This window comes from Chiloscyllium plagiosum, chromosome 35, assembly GCF_004010195.1.
Source record: "Chiloscyllium plagiosum isolate BGI_BamShark_2017 chromosome 35, ASM401019v2, whole genome shotgun sequence".
Classification (NCBI taxonomy): domain Eukaryota; kingdom Metazoa; phylum Chordata; class Chondrichthyes; order Orectolobiformes; family Hemiscylliidae; genus Chiloscyllium; species Chiloscyllium plagiosum.
Genome location: NC_057744.1, coordinates 9375592 through 9396494, shown reverse-complemented (window position 1 = coordinate 9396494; position 20903 = coordinate 9375592). Strand labels below are relative to the sequence as shown.

Genomic DNA, 20903 nt, shown 5'->3' with positions numbered 1-20903 from the left:
TGTACAGCCGCAACATGACCTCCCAACTCCTGTACTCAATACTCTGACAAATAAAGGAAAGCATACCAAACGCCTTCTTCACTATCCTATCTACCTGCGACTCCACTTTCAAGAAGCTATGAACCTGCACTCCAAGGTCTCTTTGTTCAGTAACACTCCCTAGGACCTTACCATTAAGTGTATAAGTCCTGCTAAGATTTGCTTTCCCAAAATGCAGCACCTCGCATTTATCTGAATGAAACTCCATCTGCCACTTCTCAGCCCATTGGCCCATTGGTTCAGATCCTGTTGTAACCCAAGGTAACCCTCTTCGCTGTCCACTACACCTCCAAATTTGGTGTCATCTGCAAGCTTACTAACTCTACCTCTTATGCTCGCATCCAAATCATTTATGTAAATGACAAAAAGTAGAGGGCCCAGCACCGATCCTTGTGGCACTCCACTGGTCACAGGTGTCCAGTCTGAAAAACAATCCTTCACCACCACCCTCTGTCTTCTACCTTTGAGCTAATTCTGTATCCAAATGGCTAGTTCTCCCTGTATTCTGTGAGATCTAACCTTGCTATTCAGTCTCCCATGGGGAACCTTGTCGAACGCCTTACTGAAGTCCATGTAGCTAGCTCACATCTACTGTTCTGCTCTCATCAATCTTCTTTGTTACTTCTTCAAAAAACCTCTTGAATTTCATGCAGAGGAGAAAATACGTCCCATAATAAGAACCCATTAGATATAAAACCCACATTTGCTGCAATGGCAATATTTATAACGAATGTCAGAAGTTTGACTATTGTGCTCCCTGATCCTGCAGTGACAAATTTATATTGCGATTTGATTTAAGAATATTAGATTGGGAACAATATCAATGGATAGCTACAAACTACTTTTGATTGTTGATTTCTGCAAGAATTCCAACCTAATTTATTTGTTTATTTATTTATATCTGGTAGCAAATAAGAATGAAAACTTGATTAAATATTTCCCCAAGGACAAAAGGTTCTTTTGCATCTCTCACATTGTACCACTAGGCAATGGCTGATCCTGGAGATTTTACGAAGTTTGCTGTATTTCACTGACAATTGATGTCAGAAGATGAATTCGAAATAGAATTGTGACTACAGTAAAATGCCTATAAATCATGTTTTTATATATATTTCTATTTTGATTTCTACATGCTCACCATTTCCCCGCTACTCTGCTCTGCATTAGTCACAGCAATTTTACTGTAGCAAAACCATTGATTTTAATGGAACCAGAATTATAATGAGGAGTTCCTTGGGAAATAAGGCAGGGCAAGTGACTGACGTATTAGCAGACGAACCCTTTGGGACTAGTGGTCATAATTCTATTAGTTTTAAAATAGTTATGTAAAAGGATAAGCATTCATAAAAGTTAAAGTTCTTAATTGGAACAAGGCAACGTATAGTAGTACGAGACAAGAACTTTCAAAAGTTGCTTGGAGTAAACTATTCAGAGGTAAAGGAATGAGTGACAAGCAGGATGTTTTGAAACGTGTGATAATGGGAGTTCAGAGGCATTATGTTCCTGTTAGAGTGAAAGGTAAGGCTGGTAAGATTAGGGAATTTTGAATGAATAAGGATATTGAGGTTCTAGTCAAGAATTAAAGAAAGATCATATATTCGATGTAGACAATTGGAATCAACTGAATCTCTTGAAGTGTATAAAGAGAGTCAGGGCATTCTTAAGAGGGAAGTCAGGAAGGCAAAGAAGGTATATGAGGATAGCCTTGGCAAATAAGGTGAAGGATAATCCAAAGAGATTCTACAAGTACATTAAGAGCAAAGGAGCAACTAGAGAGAGTAGGTCTCTTAAAAGATCAATGAGGTCGTCTTTATGTTGAACCTCAGGAGATGGGAGAGATATTAAATGAATATTTTGCATCAGTTTTATACAGTGGTGAAAGAAATGGAGTCTAGAGAACTCAAGGAAATAAATATTAATGTTTTTCAAACAGTCCACATTTCAGAAGAGGAATTGCTGGAGATCTCAGAAAACATAAATCTCCGGGACCTGATCACATATATCCTAGGATTGTGGGAAGATAGGGAGGAAATTACGAAGCCTCTAGCAGCTAACTTTGCATCATCTATAAGCCAGAAGGTGGCTTATGTTGTGCCTTTATTTAAGAAAGGCTGTAAAGAAAAGCTTGGGAACTACAAATCTGTGAGTCTGACATCGGTAGTGAGTAAATTCTTGCAGATGATTTTGAATGATACGATTTACATGCACAGAGGAAGGAATGATTAGGGATAGTCAGTATGGTTTTGTGTGAGGGAAATCATATCTCACAAACCTGATTGAGTTTTTTGAGGAAGTAACCAAAATGATTGACAAGGGTAGAGCAGTAGATGTTGTTTATTTGAACTTTAGAAGTGCCTTTGATAAGGGTCTGCATATTAGTCTAATTAGTAAAATTAGATGACATGGGATTCAGGGTGTGCTTGCCAATTGGATACAAAATTGATTTTACCATAGGAGACAGAGGGTGGAGGTGGATGGCTGTGTTTCACACTGGAGGCCTGTGACCAGCGGTGTTCCACAAGGATCGGTACTGGGTCCACTTTTGTTTGTCATTGATTTTGATGACAATATAGGAAGCATGGTTAGTATGTTTGCAGATGACACCAAAATTGGTGGTCTAGTGGACAGTGAAGAGGGTTATCTAAGATTAAAAAGAGATCGGGTCAATGGGCTGTTTAATTTGGATAAATGCAAGGTATCACATTTTTGGCAAAACAAACAAGGGCAGGACTTATAAAATGATTAGGGCCCAGGGGTTTGTTGCAGAACAAGGAGCCCTAAGGATTCAGGTACATAATTCTTTGAAATTTGCATCACAGGTGATAGGGTGGTTCACAAGACATTTAGCATGCTTGCCTTCACTGCTCAGATCTTTGAGTGTAGGAGATGGGACGTCATGTTGAGATTGTACAGGACATTGGTGAGGGCTCTTCTGGAGTACAAGGATTTGCAAGGATGTTACTGAAACTGGAAGGTTTGAGTTCTAAGGAGAGGCTGAATAAGCTGTGACTTTTTAGCCTGAAGTGGAGGAAGCTGAGGGATGACCTTATGGAGGTTTATAAAATTATAAGATAGATAAGATGAATAGCAAAGGTCTTTTCCTTAAGGTGGGGTAATTCAAAACTAGGAGGCATATTTTTACGGTGAGAGGAGAAAGATTTAAAAAGGACAAATCCAAATTTAAAAAGAGTGGTCAGTGTGTGGAACGTACTGCCAGAGGAAGTGGTGGATACAGGTATAGTTACAACATTTAAAAGACATTTAGATAAGTGCATGAATAGGAAAGGGTTGGATCAATATGGGCCAAATGCAGGCGGGTGGAATTACTTTAGTTTGGGAAAATGGTTAACATGGACTAGGTGGACCAAAGGCTATATCACTCGATGAGGTTAATTTGACAATGACAAAGTCAGAGCTGTACAAAAATCTCAGAAAATTGTGTTATGGCATAAGTAATGGACTGAGCCATTTCTGAAAGTAATACTGGTTTGTGCTTACTGTGGAACAAGTTTCCTGTATATTCCACCTCAATACATATGAGAAGCACAAGTTATTTTGCACTTTCACAATCTAGTATATTGCTTCTGTTTACAACATATTGATATTAATGCTTAAAATACATTGCTTCTGCTTTCTTGAAAATAAAATTTGCCAATGAATTTAAATAAACAAGTAAAATGGAAAGAAGTGTAACATTGTGTCCAAATGAAAACAAAAATATCTGATACTAATCTTTTATGGAGAATCACCTGGATCTTGGAATTGGTTTTAAAGATGTGTACCATTTTTACCATGATGACTTTAGGGGGAAGTGACATGTTGCAATTACATAATAATCAAGTGACGCATATTTGTAAGGAATGCAAAAGAAACTGAAAAAAAAACATTGAGAAACTTTCTAAATGAAGATAATAATGCAATTTAACATGCAGTTAATTCCTAGCAAATAAACCAGCATAAATATGTTTTATGAATTAGTAAATAGTATTTTCCTTTCCTGACAAGATTGTATTCATTATTCTACTCCACTTAACCTAAAGACCTAAGGAGAAAACTACAAAATATGGAGTAATGTGTAGGGATGCCAAATTCTATTCCTTAAAGAACATTGGTGAACCAGCTGAGTTTTTAAGAACAGTTTTACAGCATGGTTCATTTTGTGCTGAGCTTTAAATTTATCAGATTGATTGCATGCAGTTTCCTCCTATGGTAGGACTTTGAATTCCTTGTTCTAAACCATAATGCAGTGCTGGGATTTTAAAAACATTCAGGTCTCAGCAAGAAGGATGGAGCAAGGAGTCGGGGTTTGAGGAAGGGTGGAAACATTAGCAACCACAAAACAGCAACTTATAATTGTTGTGCCTTCGAAGTAATGAAAATATCTCATAACACTTCAAGGGATTATTATAAAGCAAAGCTTAAAATCAAGTCCTATTAGATGATATTAGTTAGGGCAGATGGTCAAAACCTTGGTTAAAGGGCTAAGTTTGAAGGTATGTCCAAGGAGAAAAAACAAATGGAGTGGGACATGAAGAGCGCAATCTGACAGTAATCGCAACTAAAAATAGAGGAAGCTCAGCAAAGTTCCGTTAACAGCAGGAGACTGATGTTGGAAGCACAATCTGGAGAAACGCAACGGATTTGGCAGTAGCTGTGGCTAAACAGAGGTAACATTTCGAGTCCAGTATGACTTCTTCTAAACTCAGCATGTCAAGAAGTACAGCTCAAGAAACCTAGCAGGTCTGGCAGAATATCCGTTCCGGAGAAGAGTCATACAGGACCTGACTCGGAACATTATCGCTGTCTTTCCACAGACACTGCCGAACTGGCTGAATTTCTCTTAGCACTTATATTCCAAATTTCATATTTCCAGCATCTCCTTCCACCTGACCTTCAAAGGGTCTGACTTACAAAATTAACCTTTCTGGTTGACCTGCTGAGCGATTGCAGCATTTTCTGATTTTCAATTGAGTTGCATAGCGGGAAATTGATTGACGCACGATAAAACATTTCGGGCATGGGGAGAAATCATTTAAAAAAAAACTGCAAACTTTGAAACGGGATGCTGTGAACTTATAGCTCCGGGGATGGAAAAAAAAGATAAGGGCACTTGCATTACAGTACACGATCAATGAAGTGCAGGCTAGCGCAGCTCACTGATAAGATGCAGGAGACGCAAAAGGAAACAAGCTCTCATGGATACTTTGCATTGACGTCAGCGCTCCCGGACTCTTCCATCGCGTCACCGCCGCGGGCGTGTTTAATGACGAGGGGGAGGGAGTGCGCACGCTCGCTCGGGGAGCGCGGACGTCGGGGGCCGAGGGCGCGCACGCCAACAACACGCGGCCCGCAAGTCCCCGCCCACCTTGTGCCCTGTCGCCTGGGCGTCTTGGGGGTGGTGGGAGTCCGCCGTGCGCGCGGGCGCAGGCGCGCTCCTGCCGCTGCTGGTGTTTTCGACAAGATGGCGTCCAGCGGTGCAGTGAGGAACGGGAACCTTCCTCAGCCGCAGCCGCACAAAACCGGGCCGGCCAGGATTGGCTACTACGAGATCGAGAGGACCATCGGCAAGGGAAACTTCGCGGTGGTCAAGCTGGCCACTCACATCGTCACCAAGGCCAAAGTAACGTATTTAGATATTTTTTTCTTCCTCCCACCGACACCTCCCCCCCCCCCCAACGTCTCTCGTATTTTGCAGACTTTCTGTATTATCTCACAGATATCCTCGATATTACACCCCCCCCCCCTCCCCTTGCTCCTCCTGAAGTAACGATCAGCCTCCCCTCCTCTCCAACTTCTATCATCTGGTCTCATGGCGCTTGGACTCTCCCCTCTTTTTACTTCTGAGGGGAGAAGGTGTTTTTCTTTCTCACTTTCTCTTCTCCCAGTCTTTTCCTCTCCAGTTGACACTGAGCTGAGAAATTTATCTTTATTTGAAAGCCAATGGATTGTGAATCTTGCTGAAGGGGGCCGGGGGGTTGGGGTGGGGGTTTGGGGAAATGAAACTATACCGTCCTGTGTCTTTTTGACAGCTGTCAATGGGACTAAGTGAGGAGAAACATGTCTTGTTCACCTTCCTTCCTCTCCCCCCCCCACCTCCTTCCGAAATCTAGGATTTTGTTAGTCAACCCCTCCCCCCATTTCTGTTCACAAAAAAAGGGTTTTGTCCAAATGTCACATTTAGTCCTTTATAACATTATCCAGCCGGTGGGGGTCACGCCAGGCTAGAGCTGTCAATTTGGCCTGTCCTTTGTACCCAGCCACCGTCCGTTTTGAATTTTTTTTCTCTCTCTCTTCCCATAAGTTTTGGAAGAAGTTTCAGGGACTGTTTAACGGCTGGTGTTGCCGTCTGCTTCACGCTTTTTGAAGTGAATAACCGGAGTTCAGTTGAAACGTCCTAGTTAATTTCGATCTCCGTCACTGCGTGAAATGTACCGAAAGGCAAACGGGGCTAACACATTCATTCGGGATTTATTAAAACAGATTCATTTCTCGAGTTTATTTCAATAAAAGTTGTGCATGTTGATGATTGCTGCTTGCAGTGATTGACAGTGCACAAGTTTAAAGCGATCTGTTTGCAGATATATTTACTTCAGTTCCAAAGAGTAACTTGTGTACACGGTATTTGCTTATTTCTAGTGTGTTGAATGCAATTACTACTGACATGGGATGACTTCTTGCAATGGCTCATTGTATAGGGCAAAATTTCCCAATATACGTGGATTGTTTAATAAAATTGAACAGTTTTGATTTGCTGGAAGTAGAGTAGAATGGAGAAACAATTGTCACTTTTCACAGAAAGCAGGGTAGGGGGCTAAACGTTGTCAATTAATGTGCATTTGTATTTTTAGTAACGAATGAAGGATGTAAACTTTAATCTGTGTTCTGGGCTATTCAGGTTTCATACAGTAAACATGCTGCAGCATAATTTGTAAAAAAATAGTTTATACGATCTGTAAAAGAGATTGAACGTTGTATTTCCATAGTGCAAACTGCTTTTCAATAAAGTGTACATTTATTGTGTTTTATGATGAGCCCAAATATAGGAGCATTTGTCTATTTGTGTAATTAGCAAATTTATGTATGTGCTGCATTATTTTTCCTTTTAGATGTGGTAAAAATGGAGTCAGGATTATGTTTCCTTTTCCAAACTTATTTTGGTTTGAAATTACAATCGTAGAACTGAGAAATGAGCCAATGCAAAAATTGTGCTTGTGTGGTAATATTGTCATCGTTGTATTGGTGTAATCAGATGTTGTAAATGATGTTCAATTTAATAAGGGTGTCTTGCTTTAACAACTTAAAATTTAATGTACGGCACCCAGCCAACAGACTAATCTGTTAATGACTTCCTTAAAAGATTAATTTTAGTAAATTAATTTTGAAGTAGGTGTCCATTAAAAATATTGCTGTACCATGATGATATAGTTACTGTACTGTTGTAAATGCAGTAGTTAGGAAGACATTTTCTGTAAATAGTATTATATCTAGAAGATAACTTGTGTATTAACGCTTATATGCCAGGAGTACTTCCAACAATTGTTTAACGTATGGTTGTTATTCATTGATTTACATTTTAGCAATTTTTGGAGATTTCTGTGTGAAAATCCATGCAGAAACAGGTTAATTCATAATTCATAACAGGTTAATTCTTTCTTTATCTAGGCACTTCAGTACAACCTGCACTATGTCAATATTAAAAATGGGGGAGCATTGTTCTTTTAAGGGTAACCTGTTTAGAGATTTTATTATGTACCTATGGAGGAAGTGGGACTTGAACCCAGATCTCCTGGCTCAGGGTAGGAACACAGCCACTGCACCTTGAGTCCATAAGGGACAGTTTTGTAGATATTTTTAATCAACTTGTTCAGATATGTTTGGTCACATACCTGGAATAGGTGGGATTTGAACTTGGACCTTCTGGTCCAGACTTGGAACACTACCACTGCCACTGAACTCAGAAGAAACAGTTTGTGGATATTTTCTAATGACTATGTTCAGAGGTGTTATAATACATATCTGGAATAGGGAGTCTTGAACCTGGGTCTCCTGGCCCAAAGGTAGTGACACTATGCAACAAGACCCACCTTCTTCACTGGAGCTTCAAGAACTGGGTACACCAATGTTATTGTCAGTTAGTTGATTTTGAAAAAGTTAGTTAACAAAGTGACAACTAGATAAAAACTTTATTAGTACTGAATGTTGCTTTGTTGATTGACAGTGGTGTTGAGATACAGGAATACTTTATAATTTAATGGAGTTTATTCTTCTGTTCACAATTATTGTATGATCTCCAACTCCTCGTAATTTGGAACTTAGTTTTGGGAATTTATTTCAAAATGCATCGCAAAATTGATTTTAATATTTAGTAACTTACTGCAGGATTCGTAGCCCCTGACTTGCTCATGTAGCCACAGCACTTATATGGCTAGTCCAGTGTAGATTCTGGCCAATGGCAACCACCCCAGTAGGAACATCCTGGAGGTTAGCATTGACCAGAATCTGTCCTGGCCGAGCCATAAAAATACCATGGAGGGCTCTTGTGATGCACTGGTAGTGAGCCTACCTCTGAGTTGGGAGCCTGAGTTCATGTCTGACCTGCTCTAGAGGTGTGTCATAACATCTTTGAACAGGTTGAATGGAAACTACCTTTCAAAAATGTGGCTACAAGAGCAGGTCAGAGACTAGGAATCCTGTGGTGAGTAACTCATCTGAGTCCTCAAAGACTTCCCACCATCAAGTCAGGAGCATAATGGAATACTTCCTACTTGTCTGGATGGGTGCAGCTTCTACAACACTTAAAAAGTTTGACACCATCCAGGAAAAAACAGCTTGTTTGTTTGGCACCACATCCACAAACATTCAGTCCCTCCACCCCCAATGCAAAGTAGCAGCAGCGTAACATCGATAAAATGTGGTGCATAAATTCACCAAGATTCCTAAGATGGCACCTTTTCAAACCTTCGACCACTGTCATCTAGAAGGACAAGGGCAACAGATACATGGGAAAACTTCCTCCTGCAAATTCCACTCCATGCCACTTACCATCAGATATGTCATTGTTCCTTCACTGTTGCTGGGTCAAAATACTATATCTCCCTCTCTAAAAGCAAATTGTGTGCGCCTACATCATAGAGGCTACAGTGGTCCAAGTTCACCACCATCTCCTCAAGGGCAATTGGAGATGAGCTAGCTCAATGCAGGCCCATCAAACAAAATCCACATCCCTGAATAAATAAAAAATAAAAATTGCCATTTTTAAAAAGATATATATATATATTTCATTGTTGTAAACTGGAAATTTTTGAATACCAAACTTTTGTGATGCAACAACACTAATAATATCTCTCCTTCGTACTCTTCTTCTCCCAGTCAAGTTGTCCTTTCTTATCCTTAGTTATAAGTCGCTTTGTGACTTTTAGATCAGGCATGTTGATCATTTGCTGTTCGGCTTCTGCCAGTGCTGCTTTGTATTTGGTCACTAGGATATGAATAAGACTGACCCATAGTGAATCATCTTGCTCTGCTGTGAGCGAATCTTATCAATGTTTCTAAGTAGTGAATTTAGTGAATTTTGGAGCAGAAATGACTTGCATAATGAAAAACTTGAAGATATTTCAATTTATATGAAGTTAGAAACGGTTTTAACCTTTATACCTTACATTTGTCCTTGTTATGCCTCTCACAATGAAGCCCATTGCAGTGCTCCTGTTTTTCTTTAATGAAGTGGGAAAGAAGGAGTGGTAGTCCACATCATAGCTTGTTCACAGCTATTGCCCATGTTATTCTGTGACTGATTTATTAAAAATATACTTTTCTTGAAGAAAGGTAAGGATCCACATCAGTTTCTCATTCCTGTCTCTGACATGGAATGTTCCATTTTGTGGCATTGCTAAGAAGTGATTTTATTTTGATTTCAGGGAAATGGGAGGAAAGCCAATGAAACCTTGTCATGTTTCTACAAGGAAATATGGGTGAAATGCTTACTTTGAGTTGCTAGCATATTCCTGACCAGAAGCGTCTTAAGTGGTGCTTTAATGAAACAGAACTGTTGAAAACAGGTATGAGGTTAGCAGATGCCAAATGTATCCCTCATTTGAATTGGGCTGTATTTATTTCCATATTCTAAATTTATTTTACTTTTAAGTAGAATAAACTTCTAAAAATCCGAGGCTAAGGAGCAGAATTGGTTTACTTTTTGATTATTGCTTAAATAAACCCTTTATTAGTCATTTGCATAATGGGTTTTATAGATACAAGAATTGTGAGCATTGAAATGTAACAAAGACTGGAGATGTCACAATTGTTTCTAGTCATTTGATTGTCAAGTAAATTTATAGAACTGATATCAAGATGCTAACATTTGATTTAAACATTCTAATTTCTGGTCTAATCTTTAAATTATTCAATAATACAATAGTAGGTGAATATAATAATTCAGTATATAACTTCAATGATAACAAAAACGCTAGGACATTAGTTATTTTGTGCAAGCTTATTACCCAGTAATAGTTGAAGTATTGCATTTTTCCTTTTAAATCATTAATTTGTCCCCATTAATCTGGCATCATTTTCTAACTTGAATTTAAAGGCAAGAATAAATATGTAACTGTTGAGTGGGTCAGTTTTTAGCATTATAATGTAGTGGTTAGATGTTTTGTTCTTGCTTTGTTTGATTGATGGGGACCTTGACCAAAGCTGGCAGAAACAGGCTGTGCCATAATCTTGTGGGTTTCATTTAATGCTATAAAGGTAACAATCTATGCAATACTGAAATTCAAAACTCAGTACTTTTGCGACTTAAGTCTGTACATACAGGTCAGTGTTAATGTTTAAGCTGGTTTCCGTTTGTACGAAATCTCTACCATTTGGAGCCAGCCTGCTTGCCTCTTTGGTGTTTCCAGGGAAACAATTGCTGCTCCTGCATCATTACTGGTCTGACTCTGACATCACTGACTGTAATTCTGCACACAGGTAGAGCTTGTGTGATTATTAAAGATTTCTTTTTGTTATGCAGGAAGAACAAGAAGGACATAGAAGCAGTAGTGGGGATAGATACAGCAACAGACCCATCATAAAGAGGTTTGGGTATTATACCCAACCTCAGCTGGGAACCTACGAACAATACAGCAAATGGCACTCCAGTGTATTGCAAAAAAATTATATATGAGAATGTTCAGTTTTTTAAAAAAACTTGAAGTTTATGTTCATGATTTATGAAATCTGAACATCCCTGGAATATTTTATTGTAACTGTTTATCAACCTGATACCCAATTATATTTCACAATCTTTCCCATTTATGTGAAATTTGTTTCTAAAACAGTTTATAAATTTTATAGAATATGTAAATGAAAAGAAAATAGTAAACTGTGTGAACTAATTCCTTTCAATCAGTCTATCACAAAATAACGACGTTACTTTCTATCTCGTCCTTGATCCTTGTGCCTCCTACTTTGACCCTGAAATAATTGCAGCATGTTACAACTGATTGGCCAATATTAAGGCCTAGTTGAGCTGAAATTTCCTCCACATTCAAAGATCACAAAACTCTTTTATGTTTCGCTTTGGACCAATACCTACATCTTGTGAGTCTCGACTTTGTCAATTTCACCACCACTTCAGTTAAGTCTAGAGGAGCAGAACTCTGGGATTCTGTTCAGATGCAGACTGTGTAGCTTTTCAAGCCACTGTAGATGGCAAAGCTAATATTTTCGCTCCTGTTTTTAAACAATGTATCTCGAGAAAGGTGGCATGGTGGCTCAGTGGTTGGCACTGCTGCCTCACAGCGCCAGGGTCCCAGGTTCAATTCCAGCCTTGGGCAACTGTCTGCGTGGAGTTTGCACATTCTCCCCGTGTCTGCGTTGGTTTCCCCCGGGTGCTCCGGTTTCCTCCCACAGTCCATAGATGTTCAGGTCAGGTGAATTAGCCATGCTAAATTGCCCATAGTGTTAGGTGCATTAGTCAGAGGGAAATGGGTCTGGATGGGTTACTCTTTGGAGGGTTGATGTGGACTGGTTGGGCCGAAGGGCCTGTTTTCACACTGTAGGTAATTAATCTAATCTAAAAAAAAGTAATAGACATATTTCAAATGTAATTCAAATAAAATTTAGTGTAGAGATGGATATGGCCCAAGGAAGAAGTGGTAGGTTTTGGTGACGATATGGATCCACTCCTGGAATATTTTATAGAATTCATTGGGAGATGGGGTGAATTGTTGTTGGAGAAGTTTTAGAATGTTGTGAATTGTCTCAGCTGCTGTGGTGGAATTTTGCACAACTGTCAAAAAGTGAACACATTTTTCAGGGTAGCTTGTGAATTATTCTAAATTGCCTCAGTGAGATGGAAGCTTTTAACAACAAGATTTACCTTTGCAGCTTTGTATGTACTGCACATCTTAGCTTCTCAATGCAGCCTCTACAAATTTCAATTTGACTGCCACTGTCTGTGTCCAAACCCAGCATTCCTTATACCTGTCGACTGTCTACAAACATTTTTGTGAATATTTTAAAATTCCCGCAAGGTAATGCCCTTCCGTTTCAGTGAGCTTATAATATCTTTGCATGACCCAGTGGTTCTTTGACAGCCATTTGCATCTTGTTCTTCTCTTGCTAATTCGAATGTTCTCTGCTCCAGGGTCACTGGCTGTTCTTTCAGTCTTTTGTGTCACTTTGCTCCTAAGTTCCAATTTCTCTGCTTTACCAGCTTGATTTTTGAAAGTCCATTGAAAGATCTTTCTACTACTTAGTCTTAGGACACACCTTAGTTTTTCTGTTACCGTTATTCCTGCTCAGTATCGTTTTAAACAATCTTTGTACCTTGCAAAACTTTTCTCTATTTGAGGCATCTATTCGAAATGTCAATGGTTGTAGGAAGGTATTGCTCTAAGTGAAAGGATTTCACACTGCATAACATTATCTGAAAAAGTGAATAGATAAATTACATTGTGTAAAATTTCATTTTGCACTACAGCTGTGAGTTGTGTTTAACCTCCTTAGCAAGTTGGTGTTGAGATTTAACTCCTTTATGTATGATTTATCACAGCTGGCATGAAAATCAGATTATCGTGGTCTATATGTTACAACAAAGTTTAGTGCTACAAAATGTTATTGTATTGTGATAGATTTTCTAATTGTAGTAAAGGTTCGTGGTGTCTTCTGGTAGAGATTATACTTGATTTCATGGAGAAATATTGAATACATTTTATTGACTAGGGAAATACATAAAAATCAATGCATACCTTAGCCAGCAGGTTTAGATTGACTTGCCTCTTCCCTTACTTTCAGAGATGGATATGGCCCAAGGAAGAAGTGGTAGGTTCAGATACCTTTCGGTTCATCACTAAGTTATTGTTCAAAATCTTTTGGGACGTTGAATGTATTGTTCAGACTTAGAGAAGTGGACAGTTAGCAATTGAATGTGTGTGGAATGATGCACAGTTCTGTTTGGAACAGGCAAAGTTGCTCAATAGGTTCTTTTTTGTTTGTTTTCTTTTTCATTTTTCATATGATCAATGCATGTTAAAGCATTTCAAGGAAATGCTTTATATAATGCCTTTCATAACCTAAGCATGCCTTTAACAATCATATGAATTAGAAACAGCAGTAGGCCACTTGATCCCTCACGTCTGCTCCACAATTCAATAACAATCATGATTTTTAAAATTAATTTATGGGATTAATTTATTAATTCAACAGGAGGATGGGAACATAAATTATAGTTCCAGTGTCCAGGAGGTTGAGAATAGTGAGGTCAGAACTATGGTTTCAAGGTTGCAAGAGTTCACCGGCAAGCAGGAAGGTGGTTTGAAGTGTGTTTACTTCAATGCCAGGAGCATCCGAAATAAGGTGGGTGAACTGGCAGCATGGGTTGGTACCTGGGACTTCAATGTTGTGGTTATTTCGGAGATATGGATAGAGCAGGGACAGGAATGTTTGTTGTGGGTTCCGGAGTTTAGATGTTTCAGTAAGAATAGAGAAGATGGTAATAGAGGGGGAGGTGTGGCTTTGTTAGTTAGGGACAGTATTACGGTAACAGAAAGGACATTTGAGGACTCATCTACTGAAGTATAGGCTGAGGTTAGAAACAGGAAAGGAGAGGTCACCCTGTTGGGAATTTTCTATAGGACTCCAAATAGTTCCAGAGATGTAGAGGAAAGGATAGCAAAGATAACTCTGGATAAGAGCGAGAGTAACAGGGTAGTTTTATGGTGGCTTTAACTTATTGCTGGGGGAAAGGCAATTATGATGCGATTAGGCAAGATTTAGGAAGCATAGGATGGGGAAGGAAACTGCAGGGGATGAGTACTATTGGTATGTGGAGCTACCATGTGTCCTTGATAAGTATGCACCAGTTGGGCAAGGAGGAAGTGGTTGAGCGAGGGAGCCGTGGCTTACTAAAGAAGTTGAATCTCTTATCATGAGGAAGAAATCTTAGGTTAGGATGAGATGTGAAGGTTAGCGCATGTGAGAGTTACAAGTTAGCCAGGAAAGACCTAAAGAGAGAGCTAAGAAGAGCCAGGAGGGGACATGAGAAGTTGTTGGCAGGTAGGATCAAGGAAAACCCTAAAGCTTTCTATAGGTATGTCCGGAATAAAAGAATGACTGAAGAAAGATTAGGGCCAGTCAGTGATAGAAGTGGGAAGTTGTGCATGAAGTCTGAGGAGATAGGGGAAGCGCTGCATAAATATTTTTTGTTTATACTCACACTGAAAAAAGACAACATTGTCAAGGAGAATACTGAGTTACAGGTTATTAGATTAGACGGGATTGAGGTCTACAAGGAGGAGGTGTTAGCAATTCTGGAAAGTGTGAAAATAGATATGTCCCCTGGGCTGGATCGGATTTATCCTAGGATTCTCTGAGAAGCTAGGAAAGAGATTGCAGAGTCTTTGGCTTTGATCTTTGTTGTCATTGTCTACAGGAATAATGCCAGAAGACTGGAGGATAGCAAAAGTTGTCCTCTTGTTCAAGAAGGGGAGTAGAGAACACCCTGGTAATTATAGGCCAGTGAGCCTTACTTTGGTTGTGGGTAAACTGTTGGAAAAGGTTATATGAGTTAGGATTTATAATCATCTAATGAGGAATAAGTTGATTAGGGATAGTCAACATGGTTTTGTGAAACCTTATTGAGCGCTTTGAGATGGTGATCAGACATGTGGATGAGGGTAAAGCGGTTGATATGGTGTATATGGATTTCAGTAAAGAGTTGAAGTTCCTCACGGTAGACTATTGCGCAAAATATGGAGGCATGGAATTGACAGTGATTTGGCGGTTTGAATCAGAAATTGGCGAGCTGGAAGAAGACATAAGGTGCTGGTTGATGGGAAGTCTTCATCCTGGTATTCAGTTACTAGTGGTGTACCACAAAGATCTGTTTTGGGGCTACTGCTGTTTGTCATTTTTATAAATGACCTAAAACAAGGCCGTAGAAGAATGGGTTAGTAAATTGCAGATGACACTAAGGTTGGTGGAGTTGTGGGTAGTACTGAAGGATGTTACAGGTTACAGAGGGACATGGATAAGCTGCAGAGCTGGGCTGAGAGGTGGCAAATGAAGTTCATTGTGGAAAAGTGTGAAGTGATTCACTTTGGAAGGAGCAAAAGGAATAAAGAGTACTGGGCTAATGGTAAGATTGTTGGTAGTTTAGATGATCGGAGAGATCCCGATGACCATGTACTGTACATAGATCCGTGAAAGTTGCCACCCAGGTTGATAGGGTTGATAAGAAGGCATTCAGTGTGTTAGCTTTTATTGGTAGAGGAAATGTGTTTCGGAGCCACAAAGTCATGCTGCAGCTATACAAACCTCTGGTGCGGCCACACTTGGAGTATTGTGTACAGTTCTGGTCACCACATTATAGGAAGGATGTGGAAGCTTTGGAAAGGGTTCAGAGGAGATTTACGAGGATGTTGCCTGGTATGTATGGATGGAAGGTCTTATGAGGAAAGGCTGAGGGACTTGAGGCTCTTTTCATTAGAGAAGAAGGTTGAGAGGTGACTTAATTGAGACATGTAAGGTAATCAGAAGGTTAGATAGGGTGGAAAACAAGAGCCTTTTTCTTTGGATGGTGATGGCTAGCCTGAGGGGTCATAGCTTTAAATTGAGGGGTGATAGATATAGGATAGATGTCAGGGTGGAAAACAAGAGCCTTTTTCTTTGGATGGTGATGGCTAGCCTGAGGGGTCATAGCTTTAAATTGAGGGGTGATAGATATAGGATAGATGTCAGAGGTAGTTTCTTTACTCAGAGTAGTTGGGGCATGGAATACACTGCCTGCAATAGTACTGGACTCGCCAACATTAAGAGCATTTAAATGGTTACTGAATAAACATATGGATGAAAATGGAATAGTGTAGGATAGATGGGCTTCAGATTGGCTCCACAGGTCAGCACAACATTGAAGGCCGAAGGGCTTGTATTGCCCTGTAATATTCTATGTTCTATGGGATATGGATGTCGCAGGCTAGGCTAGCATGAATTGTACATCCATAGTTGACCAGAGTATGGTTGAGAGTCTGGAATCATGTGCAGGTTAGACCAATTAAGGATGACACGTGTTCTTACCTGAGGACGAGTGAACCAGATGGATTTTTATGGCAGCCAACAGTGGTTATTCCAGTTTTTTAAAAGTTGCATTCAAATTTTGCCACCTGCCATGGTAGGATTCAAATTTATGTCCTCAGGATATTAGCCTAAGGTCTGGATTACCTGACGAGTGACATTGCCATTCCATTATCACCTCCACATTTCCACCTACTCCAATAACCTGCACAAAATGCAGGTGCAAAATATAACTGGGACAAGCCTATCTCAAAGTGCTTTACAGCCCATGAAGTATTTTGAAGTATTACCACTGTTATAATGTAGGCAATAGGACCAATTGAAAATCATTATCTTACCCATCAATAGCTTGATATTTCATGGAGATGAGGCAAGTCAAACCATGGAGCATCTTGTAAACCATTCCTTCCTAGGATTCTTCTTTGCCTAAATATCTTATCACCACTCTGCATCATCAGAGGTCTTAGATTCAAAGATTAATTTAAATGTCAGCATCCAAGTTTGTTTTCAAGTTACTACACAAATTCCTTTTTAAACAAGAGATTTATTCGTGTTGGTGTAAGTATGCCTTTATAAGGTTATCTTGGTCTCGTTGATGTTATTTATCAAAATGGGTGGAACTCCACTCATCTCTGAACTTGGTTTATAACAACTGGTTGCTGAAAAATACATACTGTTTGATTATTAATTTGCAAATCAACAAGAGATAGTACAGAGAAAATAATTTAGTTCACAACATGCTTAATTTTATTGGCAGCGAAACAGTTGATTGAAGTTTATTTTTCATATGTATTGCTAATTATGGAAATGGTAAGAGATTAAAGAAGCTGAGAACATAGGACTTGGGATCTTGTGTTTCAATAACATAACTTTTCACTTTTTGAGAGGGCTGTCAAAGTAGCTTATTTGTCTTAAAACCCTTCAACATGAATTTTGGATCAACATTATTTCTATTTAACTGTGGGCAGTGGGCAGATACATTATTTTAATGCAAAGCATTTTCCATTTCTTCCACTTTTGTAGTTCTTTAACAATATTTGGAAAGTAAACATTTAGAACTATCAAATAAAGCCTTAATTGCTTGCCAGATTGTTTTCACTTTAAATAATGTCCAACTTAGTTTAGCAGGTTTATGCAGTTTATTTTTTTTCAATAAATAGTGTGCAAGTGTAGGAGGAAAGAGATACAATTCAAGCATGTGTATATAATCTGTCATCCGATGCCTGTTATTGCAGAATTTAATAAATACTGCATTTGTTTATCTTGAGGGAAAACATTTTGTTTTGTTTACTTAACCATTTTCATATTGATTATAAACAATTTTGTATCACTGTAGTGGAAAATGGTCTTTGTAAATGTATAATTAACAAATATAGTATCAGGCACTGATACTACAGTACAGTCACACTTCACAGCTTAATTAAAAAACTGAAATTGCTTCACACCGGTAGTAAACTTAAGAGTGTAAATTATGTGTGATGGCCGAATTGATTCCTGAGTGAAATGTAATGTGAGATTCTGTCTTCCAGGTGTAATTTCCATTTAGTATTTGTGTTGGGATGGGTCTCTAACACCGAGTTCAGGCTCAACAATAAAGTGAAGTGAAACACTTTGGTAGTGACAATGTGGTTGTAATGCCTTCCTAACTCTGATTTATTTTACTGTTCCTTCATCATTGTTGAGTCAATAAATTGGGATTTCCTATCTGACACTGTTCTTGGAGTATAATCATCAGGAGTAGGCCAGAGGTTCCAGAAGAAAGACCACTTACCAGCAAGCAATAAATGCTCCAGGAACAGAGTAAAAACATGCTGTTTACACATTGGAAGTTATATTTTCCCTTGCTGCATTCAAGGCCAATCAGCTTCTTTGGTAATAGAATTATATTAAATTCTGGTGGTTGTGGGTGATATCACCAAGGTTCTTCAAACATCCCTTGCTCAAAGTTCAATATTTGTATGATGCACGATTTTCCTTTTACTGCGTGGAAACTAATAAAACATGGTGAAATAGATTACTGTTTGTAGTATGTTTGGGATAATACAAGAGTTTGAAAATTTCTAATTTTTCCCAGCCAGTACTCAGTAAAAAGGAAGTACAAAATTCAAAAAAGAAAGAAGCATTGTGACTTCTAACCACATTTGCCATTAGTGAAGGCTTTCACTGTCATCTCTATTGATAAGGAGATAAAGGATTCCCTGATGCATTTCTAAATCTGGTGGCCTTTGCTGAGAATAAATATCTTTCACAGTTGCTGTCAATAATTTCCTCATTGTACGCTTTGGTCAGTAGCTATTTATAATGTAGATTGAACAAACTATTCCTGGGGAAATGTACATAGCTAGAAACATTCTTTAGAGAGCAGAAATCATGTAGGATAATCAAACCGTAGACATTTAGAGCCAAAAAGACCATTCAGTTAAACATAGCAATGCAACTTTGTGCAAAAGCGTGCCCTGGAACTCCTTCCTCTCAATGTTGTAGGTGTACCTACACTAAATGGATTGAGGCAATTCAAGAAGGATGTTCACCACTATCTTCTCAAGAATAGCTCGGGATAGACAATGAATGCTGGTCCATCCAGCAGTGCCCACATCTCATGAGTGAATATAAAAACCAAGACCAGTTCCATGGCTTGTTATATTTTCATGTATCTTCCTCTGTGAAAATTATTTACCGAATTTTCACTTAAAATATATTTGTCCCTGCCTCCAAGAAAATAATTATGTCCTGATCTCTCTTCTTCTGTAGTGATGATTTAAAATTGATGATCACTTGCCTATAATTTCTAATCTACAAATTATCTCTTTATCAGAAAGCTTTATATTAAAAAAAACCTAATCAGCTTTTAGATTTTTATATACTGGATAGTAGACTGGAATTTCAAGTCTGTCCTCATAACTATAGGTTTCCCAAGCCTGTTATCATCCGTGAGTATCTATGTTGTATGCTCCTTTAATATACTTTAACCTTTGGTGCACCCAAAACTTCTCATGATGAACTTAACTTTAGATTTAATAATTTACTGGTTTTGATTTCTATACTTATCAATATAACAGAAAGTAACACTTTGATGTTTAGAAGAACATACAACATATAATGCTTTATGTGTCAACAGTACACTCTATTTATGAATATACATCACAGTGGAAAGATTATTTAAGCTGTTAGCATTAATGAGTTTTTAAAAAAGGGAATTTTTTTCTCCATTTATCTATTCTTTCTCACTGGCTTTGTTCATGCTGTTTTGCTCTGGTACCTTAACTTCATCTTCGGTGATGTTCATTCATGTTCTAACTTAATGTCCATTTCCATGTGCTCCCAGTCGGAATCCCTGGTCACCTCGATTTCCTTTATCCTCTTTAGCCCAGAGACTCAGAGCAATTGTAGCTCTAGCCAAATACAGACTCTAGATGAATTTGAGATCAACTTGGTCCATAATAAGTCTGTGTCACTTTCCTACCAAGGTAAAATTTGGATTAAGGTTCTCTCCCATTAATATTGTACAAATAACCCTGTACTTCTGTGTTTAAAGAGCACACAATATGAATGTGCAATCGATACATTAGACTCAGGGAAATATGTTCAACTTTCTTATCTATGTTTTGAAATTTGGTCATGTGAGCATGCAGCAGAAGGTGAATGTTGCTATTTGAGTTGTGATTGGTAAGTGGCAAGCACGTTGTGAAATAGTAAAAATCCAGTTTGCATTCTTCCCCTTCAGGTATTATTGATCGTGTTGGAAACACACTTTCAAATTGTTTCTGGACTATTGACTGAATTAATTATTGTTCTGACATTATTAAATAGAGTCAGTTGTGCTATAATGCACATTTCTTCAATGTGAATTGGCTATTACGTTATTGAAGAATTTAGGCAATTATTTGTGGAACACAATCTTTCCTTACCTGTATTAGCTATAACCCAATTCTAGTCCCATTAGTTTAAGGTTAAAGGTGGATAAATCCCCAGGACCTGATCAGGTCTACCCTAGAACTCTGTGGGAAGCTAGATAAGTGATTGCTGGGCCTCTTGCTCAGATATTTGTATCTTGGATAGTCAAAAGTGAGGTGCCGGAAGACTGGAGGTTGGCTAACGTGGTGCCATTGTTTAAGAAGGGTGGTAAAAACAAGCTAGGGAACTATAGACCGGTGAGCCTGACCTCAGTGGTGGGCAAGTTGTTGGAGGGAATCCTGAGGGACAGGATGTACATGTATTTGGAAAGGTAAGGACTGATTAGGGATAGTCAACATGGCTTTGTATGTGGGAAATCATGTCTCACAAACTTGATTGAGTTTTTTGAAGAA

General features: G+C 38.7%; 1 protein-coding gene across 6 annotated transcripts in view; it reads left to right on the top strand.

Annotated features, from left to right (window-relative positions):
• The first annotated feature begins 5434 nt into the window (after positions 1 to 5434).
• sik3 (SIK family kinase 3) overlaps positions 5435 to 20903 on the top strand; it is a 300542-nt gene continuing 285073 nt past the window's right edge. For 4 of the 6 annotated variants that reach the window (XM_043676612.1, XM_043676614.1, XM_043676611.1 and 1 more), the window contains exon 1: positions 5435 to 5659. In XM_043676612.1, the coding sequence (XP_043532547.1) occupies positions 5501 to 5659 (159 nt within the window). In that variant the 5' untranslated portion in view covers positions 5435 to 5500. The remainder of the gene's footprint in view (positions 5660 to 20903) is intronic. The other 2 variants (XM_043676615.1, XM_043676613.1) reach the window with 1 other exon arrangement.